The sequence below is a fragment of the Nomia melanderi genome, chromosome 8 (assembly GCF_051020985.1).
Source record: "Nomia melanderi isolate GNS246 chromosome 8, iyNomMela1, whole genome shotgun sequence".
Classification (NCBI taxonomy): Eukaryota; Metazoa; Arthropoda; class Insecta; order Hymenoptera; family Halictidae; genus Nomia; species Nomia melanderi.
Genome location: NC_135006.1, coordinates 2,281,865 through 2,299,290, shown reverse-complemented (window position 1 = coordinate 2,299,290; position 17,426 = coordinate 2,281,865). Strand labels below are relative to the sequence as shown.

The 17,426-nt window shown below is 32.7% G+C and overlaps 1 protein-coding gene across 3 annotated transcripts in view; it reads left to right on the top strand.

Moving 5' to 3' along the window:
- Positions 1-17,426, top strand: part of LOC116426602 (uncharacterized) — a 74,500-nt gene that overhangs the window by 41,717 nt on the left and 15,357 nt on the right. For all 3 annotated transcript variants that reach the window (XM_031975762.2, XM_031975760.2, XM_031975759.2), the window contains exons 3-4: positions 6,138-6,350; positions 16,065-16,297. In XM_031975762.2, coding sequence (XP_031831622.2) covers positions 6,138-6,350; positions 16,065-16,297 — 446 coding nt within the window. The remainder of the gene's footprint in view (positions 1-6,137; positions 6,351-16,064; positions 16,298-17,426) is intronic.

Genomic DNA, 17,426 nt, shown 5'->3' with positions numbered 1-17,426 from the left:
TATTAAAGAAATAGAATATCTTTCTAATTTTATCAGTGTGAGAAACTACTAGAAGTTCTTGGCATAGCTGTTTTTTGCGTGGAAATTATTCAAAGGGTTGAGATGATTTTATGAAATTTTTATGAGATAAACTTATTCATTATTTATTACTTGCGTTCTTACAGTTAGCTTCCGTAAAATGACTTTGAATCCAACAGTAAATCACAGTATAAACAGCATTCATGTCTGAGAAATATTTGCAAATATACCTTGATAATAACTGGCTGCTAAGTAAAAAGACAATGAACTTGGCGAAAGTTGATAAATCAATAATACAAAAATCAACAACTTTTGGAAGAAGTTTTTTCCCATAATAAAAGAATCGGAAATGTGAATTCGATTAAGCAAATATCTTCAAAACGAAAATCATCTACCTGTAGAAGTTACAGAGACTTACACAGCAAATTATATGAAATGTTGATAAAATTATAATGAAAGAATTGTTTATACAATCTCACAGATTGTATAAACATCTGAGAAATGTATGCATGTTCAAAGTGAAATAATTGTTTGCGTTTGACTTTTATGTGATATAATGATAATCGACCTTGTCAAACGTCTGAAACCCCTTTCTAAAATAAAACGAAATTAATCCCATCGATGACAACATGGAGTGAAATAGTTCGATCGAGGGAGATGAAGCCTTCACTGATAGTTCATCGAAAGGTAACTGTAAATAAAGACGTGGCCACGTGTGAGGCTGGCTTGTGGGAATGCGTGTATAGTATAAGCTAACTCCACGGAACTCGGTATGTAGGTTTAGGTCGAGAACGCAGCGATTATCTGTGTTCCTCTAACTACAACTGTATAGACCACCGATCAACCTCTCTTACGTGCATGGTCAACTGTTTAAAAAGAATCTCTTTGAATACCGTCAGAACTAGTTCTTTTTCTACACAAATGAAAGCTATCAATCAACCTATTAACTGTGGAATTTAACTTGAAACATCTCTCGTTTTGCGCGCAATAAAATGAAGAAATGAAGCGTGCAAACGAACGCAAGCCGAATGCATGTAAGATATATTTTAACTCTTTGCACTCGAAGCTGTTTCTCACTGACATTACCAGCACCTCGAAGTAGAAGTTTAATAGAAAAAGCTTTTTAACATATAAATAAATAATACGCGTATGAAAAGAAAAGTCATAGATGTATTTTACTGTTTTCTATCGATTATAGGTATAAATGTTATAGTATATTTAATAACAAAATTTTACAATTTTTAATGACAAATTTTAAATGGCTCTGCAACGGAACTCTCGAGTGCAAAGGGTTAATGAAACAACTAATGCAAAATAAAGAAGAATTACGTGTTTATGCGAGAAAATGAAGAATTAGTATCGTTGCAAGCTTTAAGATGACGTGTGTACACGTTAAACGCAGTTCACTGGTTAAATGATAACTGTTGCACTCTTATATATAAGTACTCATTCTTAGATATTATAGTCGTTCATTCCTTAACCTGTTTGCATCATACAAATAAAAAAGATTGTAACTACTGAGAATTTCTATCTTTCGTTTCTGAGAAAATTTGAAGAATATTATTTAATAACGAGTTATATAAATTACGAAAATACGCATATACATATCAGTAATTTGTGTTTTCTGACAAATTATCCGCATTTAACACTTACTCCATTCAATCATCTTCCCATCGTTGTATCCGACACCTCTACATCATTTTTATTCAGGAAAAATTCTATTAACATTTTGGTTAATTAGTAATTTCCTGATCTGTTCATCGTAGCATTAGCTTCTATATTCTAATACGATCGCACACGATAAACTTTCAATAGTAGAAAACAATATGTATACATTCTGCTACCCAGTAGAAACAATTATTAACACGTTGACACGTGGTCCAAATGTCTTGTAAACAATCACAAAAAGAAAACCGATGTTAAATTAAAATTTTTACTAATACCAATAACTAAATAATAAAATAATTTAAGAACTGTAATACCAAACCATTAATAACTAATTCTAACATCATTTACCGTTGTTATGATACAATAAGTAATTATATGAAACCCTCTAAATGGCAGTCAACGTGCTAGATTACGTTCAGGCATTTAATTTGAAAATTTAAGAACCTATTTTTTTCTGTTACTGGCGTGAATTGAATCATTCGGATCATCTATTTTAACATCTTATATAAAAACGGCATGCAAACCATTCGTGCTATTTCAGCGTTTAATAACTTCATTAATAAACTTGGATTAATAACTTTCTAAATTAATGCTGGATAACCATCATTACACTTGCTATGTGTATAACACAAGTTATCCCATCATTTCATCAGCGTTTCACGAGCAATCCCCGTGATTCCTTCGTGAATGACGAGTGATCACACTACGGATAACAGACAGTCACAGTGATCGACAGGGGCTAATCAATGTAGAAACGGTCTACTGACATCGAGGCAGAGTGCCAGTTAGCGCCGATAAAATTCTCACGTTACGGTACAGCAAAACTACCGCAAGATCGACGCAACTTGTTTCGCGAATGTGCAACAGCGACACGGCGTATACAAAAGTTTACGCATCTGCGTGCCGAACGGCTGTTCAACTGTGTGACGTGACTCTTTCGCGACCTTCTTTTTATTTAATGGGAACGGCAATGAGCCGCTAACATTTTCCCAGAACCTTCAGCGGAACGCTCTCGAATGACTGCGAATAACACCTTATAGATGATCATTAGACTACGGTTCCTTATAAAAATTCACATGATCGTAGAGGTTATTGTAAAAGACAGAGTTAACGGACAATCTTTTTTCTAACGCTTTTAACTTGTTAACTGTGGAGTTTAGTTTGAGAAATCTCTGGTTTTCTGAGCAAATAAAAAATTGTGAAATGTGTATTCGTCGAACGTAGGACGAATGTACCTAGGTTATACTTGAATGAAAAACCAAAGCGAAACAAAGAAGAATTACACGTTTATGTGAAAAAATAACGAATTGATCGTTCACTAAATTAGCATCATTTCGAACTTTAAGATGACGTCTATACTCGTCAAGATTAGCGAGGGATTTTTTTTAAATAAAACTTTTACTAACGCATTCGTGAGATTTTTCTGATTAAAACAAGACCAAACATGGCATACCTTAAGTCATAATTCACTAGACGAAAATAGATTATTATAATTTATTAAATAAGTAAATATATTCCAAAATATATCGTGCTTGGTCTCGTTTGAATCAGGAAAACCTTACAATTCAATTGGTAAGAGTTTCAATTAGTACAAATGAAAAATAAAAGAGTTTAACATTGTATTAATATTTCCTCATTTATCTGTTTGTTTTGATCGTTTCGGTCGTCTCGCTCTTTCGTCCGCGTTGCCCTTCTGTAGAAAGGACAACCAGGAGCTCGGCTCGGATCTTATCTCAACTTCGAATCAACACTACTGCACGATTAACACGTTAGATGCTATAGCGGTCACCGGTTATCTCAACCAAATCAAATTACTATAATTCGTTCGATTAAACGATGATTATTTGAAAACTTTTCTATATTATAAGTGATACCACCTAATGCAGTGACAGTTAACGAGATAAACCTGTAATAATAATAACGTAATTCAAGTACATAGGTTGATAGTACATTATTTTCATTTTGTATATTTTTCTCGACAGAATCATGCGGCACTCAACGTGTTAATGCCCGGCAGTCTCGATTGTCGGGTACTAATCGTGCGAATATTTTTGAACATTTCTGATATGTAACATTTACCTTGTACAAATATATGAATATTATTATAAACTTGACATAGATCGATAGTACTTAAATAAACTCTCTTAGTGAAAAGAGAAATATACAATTTAATAGACAATTTAAGCCAGACAAAATGATAGCATATTTAAAAATCAAGATATATATTTCATATATCATAACTACATGTTTCATACAAGAAAAGTATACATATTTCTTTTCACAATATGTAGAAATACAGAATTACACATTGTTAATAATGTTTAGAATCTTCTTCGACATCTATGACTTCCACTATGCATTTAGATCAGAGGTGGCCAAACTGTGGCGCATGCGCCAAACGTGGCACATTGGATGATTACAAGTGGCGCGTTACATCCCTGCGCCGACTTATTCTATTTAAGTGCTTCAATAAATGTGTGCCTTTTGAACTTGCGTAAATTAATTAATTTAATTGAGAGATTGAATTATTCCTTTTCCTCCCCTAAGCGAAGAAGATCCTACCGCTATCCCTATTATCCTACCCCAATTGTGAACCTAACACATTGTACGTCGGCTAAATTTCAGCTACTAAAGACGCCATCGTCGGTAATTATATTGATAGGTTTTTAAACATCAATCAAACCGAAATTTATAACTTACGAAAAAGAATAAGGAATTTATAATTTTACTTTCGATTTGTGTTATACATATCTAAAATGTTGCATCAACACGTTGAATGCTGCACAATTTCATAGTACAAAGTACTCGAAATGGAAAAAATATAATATTAAATCATTTGATTGAATTGCATTGTTAATAATTGCAGGTTCACCTAGCTGAATGTCACCACATTAGCTGGCACTATTTATAATATAGAAATGTTTTCAAATAATCATGGTTTAATTGAGTGAATTACCGTAATTCGATTCGGTTGGGGCTCACCGGTGACCCCCATGATATTCAATGTGTTAACGAAGGATTAGTAATTAAACGATAGACTAAAAATCTCGGACTATCGCGGGGCCGGGGCGCAATGTACTAAGAATTTCTACAAGGCGCTTGAGTTGTATGGCACATACAACGTCTGTGAACAAAATTGGCGTATGGTATGTAAAAAATTGGCCACCCCTGATGCAGACAGACCTACCGAGCAACGCTCCTGTCCCCTATAATGTCATGAGTGGCAGGTTCGCCGGTACGGACGGTACACATAAAATAGTTCTGCATAATATCATCCATCTCTTTCAGTTACAGCGGAAGAAAAAAATGTTTCTGTCGCGTAACTTGAATAGGGTCGGCTGGATACCTTGTATAATTTGCAGAAAACGTGCACGAAGAGTTCATGTGACTAGGGTTTGCACATCGCGAGCACGTGTCAGGAGTACCGCAATTTGGGCGGGGCAACTTCAACTGCATAAACAACTAGGAATGCAATGGAAACAAAGAAACTAATTCGTGTCCCTCATCGTTCGCCTAGCTGTTTGCTTCTTAGTATGGTGCACGAATGCCAGACAAAAGAATGTTACAATCTGCTTTCGAATTTTAACGAAGCATAGTTGAGTGTGCATGTCTAGAGGTTTTCGTTGTAGTTTCTTCATTAAGTTTCTTCGGTTTTCGTTATAGTTTTCTAGGGTTCTCGTTACAAATTCTTTAAAAGCTGCTTTTTATAAAAAGACAGTATGCGACGTAAATAACATTTATATGGAATTTTGTTTTTTAATCCCTTGCACTAATTTGACGAGTCTCACTCGCGATCAGGATTTTGGATCGAAAATGTATGTTACCAGAGAGATTCGGGGTCACAACGCGAGTGATATATACGTCGTTGTAACCATGGCCTAGATTTTGCACGGCTAAATCATACTCCAAGGGGTTAATTATTACTCTAGATGCCAGAAATTAAGTATAAAAGCAAATTGAACATTGATGTACATATAGGAAATTGGACTACGTTAAGAATTTCAGTCGACATAGTAGCATCCAATAGTTTACCTAGAAATGTAAAAAAATGTATTGTTTATTAACAAAGACAAAAGAGGACTTCCTACAATTTTCTATTTTTAGAAAGTCATAAATTACTTTTGAATTATTGCATTGTTATTTTCATTTTTCACTTTGAAGAAGTGAAACCACCCCACGGAACAAATGCAAATTTTTCTTTCCCTTGGATTATCTTGGGAACGGTAAGAGATAACGAAAAAAAAGTATCAACAAAAATAGTCAAAATTTTTCGAAAAGGATTAATAATGGGGGTGATTTAAAAAATTTGAACTTTTTGGCAAATTGTTTTGTATTCGATATAAGTATAATTTATTAAGAACCCAACACAAGGCATATCATCGATGCATAGAAATTTATCTTCTGCAGAATTTGTGGACAGATTAACATTATTTCTTTATTCTCTGTTATAGTTCTAAATGTTGCCGGAGGCAAAGCACCGATGCAGTCTAGCAGTTCGGAAGGTGGAATTCCGCAACGAGCAGTGGACGGAAGTAGCAGTCAGGTTTACACACCGCAAACTTGCACCCTGACCAGGCCAGAGCACAGGCCATGGTGGTACGTGAATTTACTCGAGCCATACATGGTGCAACTTGTTCGATTAGATTTTGGGAAGCCATGTTGCGGTGAGTAAGACCAAATGTACTTATCATTTTTAAATTTTCCTTCGCGATAAAAAACCATTAAATCAATCGCAACGTGTATCCTATCAGCCGTATATTTATTACAGTTCCTCTTCAATTGAGAATTTTTTATATTCTTTTCATTTTTAATTAAAACTAAACGTACCCGCACTCTGTGTATACAATATCATAAGAACTAACATAACATATGATTTCAGACATTTCATTAAATCTACATTATATCACTCGACTATAAATTTTAATGATGAAAAACTTTCAAGTAATACAGTTAAATTTTGTATATTAATCAATAAATATGTCTTACGATAAGTGTTTTCTAGCCAAATGGAAAATAATTAAAGCGTCTGATCGTAACAAAAATAATAAAATAATTTCAAAACTAATAAAAATAACATCGACAATAAATCTTATTCATATTAGAAAGAAATTAAATAGCTTACTTTTTATTAAAATAGTTCTCTAATGTTTTTAAATGTATCTTAACCATAATCGTTTAGTTAATGTGGTTACTTTAAAGATTTTAATAAACAATCTGGAGCTACTTGCATTTTCAATTTTTACAATCAAGATTTACAACGAAAAATTTGAAAAGTTTCTAAACATGTGAAAGATTTTCATTGTAAATACTCATCATTTTCCAGTGAAATATACATGATACTTTTTCGAATTAACTTACAAAGAAATCACATATAAATTAAGAAACAAAGCTATTTTATTTCAACATTTCACACATTGATATATTATACGAAATTTAATATTAAATATCACATCTTTTAATTTTGCTGTGTCAAATCAGGTGGTTATTGAATCAATGCTTCGCGTACATACTTTATCTCACGCACTTTTGAAAACTTGGTAATACAAGGACACTTTCTATGGGAAAAGTCGGCCGTTGGGATTAAATGCCGACGACCGAAACGCAGAAAACTATGGCGTCTCTTCAGCGAGCCGTAAAATACGGTCGTAAATTCGCCCATCCTGAGCATTGTTGGGACGCGAGAAATATTTAGAAACTTTCCAGAACGAAAGTGAGAGTCTTTTCACTTTTGATCGCTGAATAATGATGCATCGCTTTGCACTCCTGCATACTCTTATCAATCACTGTCATTCACATGTAACATCTTAAGTTTCCTATTTACAATCTCGTTGAAAATAACGTCTAATGCAATAAACCTATAGTACCTGTCATACATAAATCTACAGTTACTTCCTTAACTTCAATAATTACACTTGAGTAATTGTCACGTACCAATTAAGCCGTCAAGTTCGTGTTGCCAGTTCATGTAATGGTTTCTAGATTTGCTCTTTCGCAATCTATGAAATCGCAGAAACAATTTTCTCGTAATATTGCAAGTAACTCATTAAGTAATTTTCATATACTTGGATTAATCCACACATGCAAATATTATAAGATTAGATAGTAATAATTGAATAGACGATTATGTCTTCTTTGAAATATTAATGTAACTAATAACAATAATTAATGAATCTATTTACTTACGCGCAGTATAAAGAACCCGATGAAAAACCAAAATACCGAATGCATAATAGAACAGAGTACATTAATAAACATTTTACGGATTTTTATATATTTATGGAAAATTTGTAAGTGCAAAATTGCACGTAATTCTCACAATACGAAAAAATATATAAATTATTCAAATCATAGTATTTCTGTTAGTATTTTCTTGAAAAAAAAACTTATTCGAAACTTCATTCAAAACGTTTTCATGAAAATAGAGAAACTTACATTTGAAACAAGTAACGTATGGTTCTAAAAGTAATTGTGTTTATAGATTAAAATTGGACACCCAGTATATCAAAGCCATAAAATGTGACAGACAAATTCTCGTACATACGAGAACGAATAACTGTAAAGTGTCTCTGAACCGTCTCATAAGAATATTCATCAAAGCTTTTACGGTCTCGACAATTTGTTCAGAATTTCACGATTCCCGCAATTCTGTCGCGGTGTCTTGAATAGATTTGCTCGGGAAAACAGCTGATCAAACAAGGATAAAACTTTCACCGTTAAACGAAACGTCCGATAATAATGACGGACGTTCACGTTTAGGCGGAAATCAAGAGTGAGAGTACTCTGTTGCTCGTGGAAAGGAAAATAATTTGCCATCCTTTTGCGAATCGTAGCATGAAAAATAGCTTGAAGGAAAAATTCGTAACTACTTCAAATTCCATTTTAAAATATTAAAGTTCCACGTTTGATTCGATTAAAATCGAGAAGTGTACACTGCGCTGGGTAAAATATCACTTGAAACAGAAAACAATTAACTCTATTCTGAATATTGAAATATTAACACTAAAACGACCGAACAAAGGAAATTGACGCACTTCAGAATGTTAATTTTACAAGTATTTAAACTATGAAGTCGTTTTTGCGAAAGATTTTCAATTAAATTCATGCATTTGCACAGATACAAGACTGGAAGACCTTTCGAATCTCAAGAAACGTAGTGTTCTAATTTTTATAGGAAATTGGAACTGAGTCTTTGTAATTGCTCGGTAGTTTTAGTGTTAATAATGTATTTCTGTAAAACGTGTTTTCAATGGTATTTCAAAATATTTGTATAATTCAAGTTTGCTCAGGAATTAACAACGTAATTAATTAAAATGTGGGATAAACGATGACTATTTTGAACAATGTATTTTGTTATATGCGAATAATTGTTAAACCAAATATAAATTTATCACGTCATTATGCATTATGATTTCTGATAATATTTATAATATTTATTATTTCGTTTCATTTCCCTGCAGTTTTATTTAACATTTAAAACATCATTTAACTGTAACTATGTCGCATCGAATACTTTAAGTAGTATTCGATGCACTTTCTCTCTATGCTTTACCCAACCGACGTCGCGATAGTTGATTGGAAAGTAAAATGAGTCAGAAAAATGCATTTTCGAGTCTTCGGCCAGGACTACACGTGTTACACGACGTCTGAAGTAAGAACAGTGTATTTCAATGCAACAGGGTGTAATCACCAACGATTTCACTTTTTCCTTATTTTTAACACATTGCGTACCGGCTAATTTTCAGAAAACTGAATTGTGCGGATGGCGATTTTCACTGAGGTTAACTTATATCACTATACATAGAAAAACTCAGATATCATATTGTTATGTAATATACTTTAAATAGATAATCAATTCGAATCAAATTTTATATTTCTTTCAATGCTGTGGTAATTAGCGAAGTTGCATAGCTAAGTGTCTTTATACAAAAACGAGATTTCTCGTTACCAGTACGCAATGTGTTAATATTCCGCACAAAGCGGCAAGCCATCGAAGCCGCACAACATCCATTTTCGTACCAAACTGATTCTTACTGAATATGGCGTGTAGCGTGCAGCGTGTAAAACGTTCATAAAACGCCTATCCAGTTAAGATTCTAGTTCAGCCGAAAAAAAACGCGATGTGTAAGACGCCACGTGTGAAACGTACGTGCGGCTCTGGCCTGATACTTCGAGTTTTATATTTTCTGTTTTGTTCTAAGAAATAGGTTGTAAAGTGCAATGAAACTTTTATTCGGTACTTTTATAAGAAACTTTCACCTTTTTAAAAATGGGAAAAGTTTTAGTTAAGTAGAACAATTATTTTGCTTTTTCTCGAGTTTTCATTTCATGAACTCGCATTTAAATTATTCCATATATTCGTATGCAATAATTGAATGTAAACTAAATATGAGCAATTTTAATTAATCTCAATTTCTTCAATCCATTAATGCAATGTTCCTCAACCAAATCGAATTACTGCAATTCAATCAATTAAACGACGATTACTTAAAATTATTTCTATATTATAAATAATACTACCTAATATGGCTGTGTTCGGCTAGATGAATGTGCAATAATAATAACGCAATTCAATCAAATGATTTAATATTATATTTTTTCCACTTTGTATATTTTGCTCTATCAAATCGTGCTGCATTCAACGTGTTAATTCGATCAACACTGAAAAAAGTACTGACGAATGTATTATTAGAAGGAACAAATAAAAGTACCAATACCTTGATGGTAACATGTCTGTTGCGAGGTTGAAGTTACCCAAACTCATCTAAGAAAATTAACTCTTAACCCTTTCGTCTCGAATGGTACACGTAAGCACGACGAACATTTTCAATTGCCGGAAAGCTAGGAGACGCCTTAAAGATAATGGAAAATTGTGCACAGAAAAAGGGTTCCGAAGTTAGCGAATAACCGTTCCATTTTGTAACATTTCGGTTTAGAAAAAATATAAACAAAGTAGGTTACAGCCATATGCCTAGGAAAAATCAGAAATTTTCACTTATCGCATTACGTGTACTGGTAACGAGAAATCTCGTTTTTAATAAAAGCACTTAACTATGCAACTTCGCTAATTACCAGAGCATTTGAAGAAATATTCAATTTGATTCGAATTGATTATCTATTTGAAATATATTACATAACAATATATCTGAATTTTCCTATGTATAATGATGTGAATCGATCTCACTAAAAATAGACAGTCGCAATTCAGTTTTCCAAAAATTAACCGGTATGCAAAGTGTTAATAGTTATCAACAAAAAAATTCCTAAAGTTTACCTATGTTTGGGACGTCTTTAGGTGATGTTTTTCTCCTTAACCGTTTGAGTGTTGAATACTCCAAGCCGAAACGTGTCGTGCGGACGAAATATTCTTTTGCTTAGCTTGCCATCTGAATATCAATGAATTATATTAATTTTTGCAGAGCGTAATTAGATGTGATTAAGATGTAATTGTAATTCCTCAGTTTTGCGAAATTGAATAAGAATAAGGAACGTGTACATTAACACTGAAACTACCAAGCAGTCAAATTCACCGTTTGAAATTTTTCTGTAGAAACTGTAAGAGTGCGTCTACCGAGATTTCTATTAATTTACAATTATCATCGCGTGTTGCTAAACCAATTTCTTTGGTAATTTCTCCGAGATATGTTATATTTTCAATTATTGCAAAAAGAAGACACCAAGAACCGGTCATTTTGACCTGTCCAGTAGTTCTAGTGTTAATGTCATAAACTTATAACTGTCATCAGGCGTGAGATAAAAGCAATGATTTTCGCTAGACGCATGTATGAATCGCTCAAAAGCCAAAGCGATTAAGTCCAGAAAAGACAGATTGAGGAAATTAACGTTTTTACTTCTGAAATTAGTACACAACATATTCAGAAGCTATACAAAAAAGGACGAATTTTGTAACCTAGAAAACCCGAAGAAACGAGTAAACCCTTTAACACTATTGCTATCGAAAGTGTAAAAACACACCTTTGGAATTTTTGAATTAAAATTATTTTCCGAGTAACGATTATAAAATCAATTATAGGAAATGTCCAAAATTCAATTGAGGACAAATGATTACCTAATAAATAATAATTTTAACGCATTGTCGACCGGCAATTTTACGCAGAAACTATCCCATGTTACCGGTTATTATTCCGTAATTAAACATGAAAGTGAGACAATCGAAATAAACTTCAATATACTTTATTTGTACGTAATGAATTGAAATGAAACTTTGGACATATATTTTATGTAACTTTGAATATTTTGCTTTCGCAACATTCTATATTGCCGTGCGTATCAAAAATTGAAATAGCTAATGCAAGTGCGAACACGAGTTAACTCGTGAACGGTCAACAATGTGTTAAGTGAAAATTTCGGAAGCTGTCTTTTGACAACTTCGATAGAAATAGTGTTAATAACGAAAAGGAATATTATTTATTTCATTAAAATTGATAAAAATCAGAAGGTATAAAAAAGATCGACTTAAGCGCATTGACTTCTGAGCGACTCATATGCGCTCATAGCACTCAAAGGGTTGACGAATAATATTCGACTCGGCTGGAGGATACTTTCATCGTGTTTTTCGCGCAGATGTTGCATGTCCTTCCCAATTTTCTTTTTCTTGGAATAAAAACAACTTCACTTGGAATAATACAGCTTTCTTTTACACGTACGATTCAGCTAACGTTCACGAAGGGGATCGCTGCGATCACGATCGCGTTTTGCAAACTGACTCACGCATAATGACGGCCGTGATCAGATTGGTTAATCATTTTACAAGCGTTTCTGCCTCGCCAGAAGAGAACAAAGTGCAACTTTCACATTGCATCTCGATGATACGGGAATGCTAGGCGAACGCGTTTAATTGCACAGAAGTTCGGTTCTCGCTGCCTCGTTTCCGGTAGAACAGGAAGCAACTCGAGGACGTTGGCGTGCTCGCCACTCGTAAATCATCTATGCTTCGGCACTGAAGTCGAAACAAACGCTTTCTTAATTAACAATAACGATATCAAGTGTGCCTATAAATGATCATTTATTTTCGTTTTAATCATAATGTAATAAATGTTGGCTCTTTATATGTTGCTAATGTTTCACTGTTTAGACCAGAGCACGAATGGGACTATTGAAATGTTCAATTAGTTATGAAACTACCATGATTTTATGGCTTTTGCCTATGTTTTCTGTTCCAAGAATACTGTTGTAAAGTGTAACGAAACTTTTGTTTAGGAGTTTTATGTGTAAATTAGAAACTTTCACTTTTTTACAAATAGGAGAAGCTTCAGTTTAGTAGAAACATTTATTTTACCTTGGACAGTTAACATTTTGATATATAGATTCGAGAATATTATAGGACAGAGAGATTTGAAGTTGAAATTTTGAATTGTTCGTAATAAAACTCTATTAAATAAAAATCACGCTTAGTCTTCTATATTTATACTGTTTTCAGTTTCTTCACTAATGCTAATTGAAAAAATATTTAAAATAACTAAAATCTCAATCTCATAATTACTATTAATCGAATATAAGATAACTGTTAAGACTGAACCCCTGCAATAAAATTAAATTGTTAATCCACATAGTTAACTAAAAACAGAAAAAATGTTTTAAAAGTTAAAAATTTAATATATAACTTTGACTTGTAAATGTCAACAGTTTCATTCGATCCTTGGTTTAAACAATGAAAATACGTACATATTCCTAGTGATCAATTGAATTCCTCGTTTAGCCAAGTGATTTTTTTAAGCGATTGAATGTTTCATTTGCAAAAACGATTGTGTTCTACCATCCTAATGTCGATGACATATCTCATCAAGTTTAAATCGTATTAATCGATGTAAACAAATGCTTCCATTTAAAACAGCACTTAACTTTACTTTTACACATATAGTATAGCTGTCGATACGTTTGTTTCCACATCGAAGAAATCATAAAACGTTAGGTTATAGTATGTACTAAAAAGTAGAGCTAAGCATCATTAGGGCGTGTCGTGATGCATACTTAAAAAGTACTCAACGTTAAGGCGTGTCTTAGACAGTAAAATATTTACCGTAATCACAACTTATTCATTAAAAATATTACTCGTCACTCACCGAATTGAAAATAAATATACCTCATTGACTTTTTGCTGAAGCAAAATAACCTTATTTTCAATTCACCTTGAAATCATTAATACTGTATAGCCACCATTCGTCTTGTCTCCTTTAAACGTGCGATAGTAATGCTGTCAGATAGCAATCAGATGAAATATCGAAACTGGACTACAAATATCGTGAAAATTAAGAAACGAACTCGGTGCAACGAATGATCAGAAGTCGTAAAAAGGATAACTTGATTTATAGTTATTCACCAAATTAACCATGCGAAACAGTGTTAAGGTAGCGTTTCCTTGAGTAACTTCACTTTCACAAAATATAATAAAAGTGTGGTTTCTCAAGACTTCGAATCCTTGAGTTCTATACTTAGGAATGATTTGGAATTTTTACAATAATATTAAAACGCGTTTCAATAGTGTCAATTCACTTTACAGTACTTTGACTGAAAATACATTCAAAACTCGATGAATTATTTGGTGAATTTACTATGAAAATTTTAACTTTTCAAGGGCAGAATAAATATTTTCTATTTAACCAGAACGTTTCCCTATTTTCGAAAACGGTTTCCTATTTACGCAAAAATATGTGGGATAGGAGTTTCAATATGTCTACTGCACTTTATAATAGTTTCTACGAAACAAAATAGATAGTGATCTTATAATTAAATTATTCCATAAGTACACTATAGTTATACTATATTTGAAATTTTAATAGTTTCATCCAGGTTGCATTGGTTTCCTTACTTACTATAATTAACCCTTTGTATTCTTCAGACTTCACTTATTAATTTTGAAGAACAGAAGAATTATATATATATAATACTTTGTTTGCCAACGAAATGCTTAGCTAAATTCCATACTCCCACATAATTATAGAATTTAATATTTATGCAATACGTAAACTAATTAAGGAATTATTTTATATCACCCATTGAATATTATCACACATTGCATTCATTTGTATATTAATTTTCTTTTTTAAACGTTACTTTACTATCGTTTGCCTTTTTATGCAATATTTACAATGTTTATGCAATTGTATATTCCTTATCATTTCTTTCTTTATTTTCTTTTTTCAATAAATTCGTACTGTATCATAAATAATCATAATAATAATAGTAAAGGTATCAAACGATTTTCAACGGGTATCAACGTTTATGTAATTGTATATTCCTTATCGTGTCTTTCTTTATTTTTTTTTAATAAATTCGTTGCATATCGTAAATAATAATGATGATGATGATGATGATGATGATGATGATGATGATGATGATGATGATGATGATGATGATGATGATAATAATAATAATAATAATAATAATAATAATAATAATGATAAAAGTATCAAACGATTTCGCTGAATAGAAAATTGTGACAATCTCAAAGGCGATTACAAGGAACGAAAGGTGGAAAGCATGTAATTGGAGGTGATGGCTGGGACGAAACGACGGCTGTCCATCTGGTTACGCTTCAAGTGCTTTCCAGGTCGAAAGATGTAGTGCTCACCGAGCTCCGGATTATTTCAGACGAGTTTATACATTCATCCGAATGTTCATTATATGTATACAGATACATACGATTGTAAAGAACCTTCGTTCTATTAAAATATATATAAATGAAATAAATACAATTCTTCGTTACCAGAGAATATCGTCTATTTAGGTTCTTAATATTCTCTTTAATCAAAATGTTACAAAACGTTAAAGAATGCTATTAACATATCATAGATTTTTTAATTACTTTAGAAGAGGAATAATAATAAATTAATTATTACGTCTATAACAAATCTTCAAGACTAAATAATTCAGTTTTCATATTATTAGGTTTTGACCTGATCGAAGGTCGTATTGTACAGCTCTGTACGAAATCCGTTAATTAATCTATTAATGAAATTTAAAACAAGATTGTTTTTAATACGCGAACTACGAAATTGGGAGCGTCACGAATGCGTGACGCTAATAGCGAACGCGTTAAAGCGATAATGTACAAAGTTGATTTAAAGCAGAAAAGAAATGATTTTGAAAACAAGTATCCGCTACAAAACTTTGAATAATGTAGATCACGAAAAATAGCGACTCGAAGTCCTAGTGTATTTAAAAAATATGCACTTGTAAGTTATTTGTAAATAATACGAATATTATTATTATTATTATTATTATTATTATTATTATTATTATTATTAGTTTAATTAAATATTATTATTATTATTGTTGTTGTTATTATTACTAATATTATCACTATTATCATTGGAATATTAAATTATGATATACGTAATATGAATGTTTCTTTATCACAGGCGACGGGATACCTGGAACAATCGTCGTCCGCGTGGGCAACAACCGCCCAGACTTGGGGACCAATCCAATTTGCAACCGTTTCACTGGTCCCCAAGAAGAAGGGCAGCCTCTGTTTCTTCCTTGCAATCCACCCATGCCCGGAGCTTTCGTATCCGTGCACTTGGAGGCAAACGCGCCGACGCCTGCACCGGTGCAGCTCTCCCTTTGCGAGGCTTTCGTTTACACCGATCAGGTAAAGTGCTTATTCGTCAATCAAATAACTCACCGATCATTTTCAGACAATTGAGTTGATTTAAGCTGACCTTAATATATTTATTAGCGAGGATAGGTTTTTCATGATACTTCGCAAAGTTTGAATGTGAACTGATATTTCTTTTAGCTAAATAATAAAACAAAAATTATCCTGAAACAAAGTGACGGATCATCAGCTGTTAGAAAAGTGTATACGAATCGATATAGGTTTTGAGATAATTTAACACCGTGTCAGTCATCGATGATGGACAATATGAAGTATGGTTTCGGTGTTACAAATTTTAATACAAACGCCTGAATATTTAACACATTCAATGCCACTCGGTTTCACAGAGCAAAATACACGAAATGTAAAAAGTATAATATTTAATCATTTGATTGAATTGCATTATTATTACTGCACATCTAACTGAATGCCGTTAGTAGCATTTATAATATAGAAATATTTTCAAATAATCATCGTTTCATTGAGTGAACTACAGTAATTCGATTTGGTCGGGGTCGAAATAGTGACGTTATATAAGAAAAGAAAGCACAGTCAATGTTTGTAACTGAAATAAATGTATTTCTTCGTTTTCTTTTCTCGCCATTTTGGCGGTGTTAGGTCATACAAACGAAAATGTAGATAATGGTGGAATGGACCAATTTGTTTTATAAAGTAGAGTATTCAAGTCACGTTTTTAAACGAAATTATGGTTTGTGTTAGTTTATTTGTTAGCGCGTTTAAATATAAATCCAATGATGTATAAAATATATAAATACTTTATGGTAAATGATTTTCGAGATTACATTACGTGTATACATAGATTAGCAGACGAAACGGAACAGAACCTGTTCGAATAGGAAATATCGATGACGCTCTGAGACGATCACGTTTACTGTAAGTGCGTGATATCCACAATCCAGTTACTGAACTTACTGGAGTGCAAACAACTGTGAGACGGGAACAGAGACAAGTAGGGTATACATTTATACGACCTTTCCTCATTATTTTTATGTCTCTGGCGTTCAGCGATGATAGGATTTAAAATATCACAGAACACTCCGTTTTACTCTACTTTTATCGCTTCTTTGTGTATACCTATTTGCGCGAAGAGATAATTGAATGA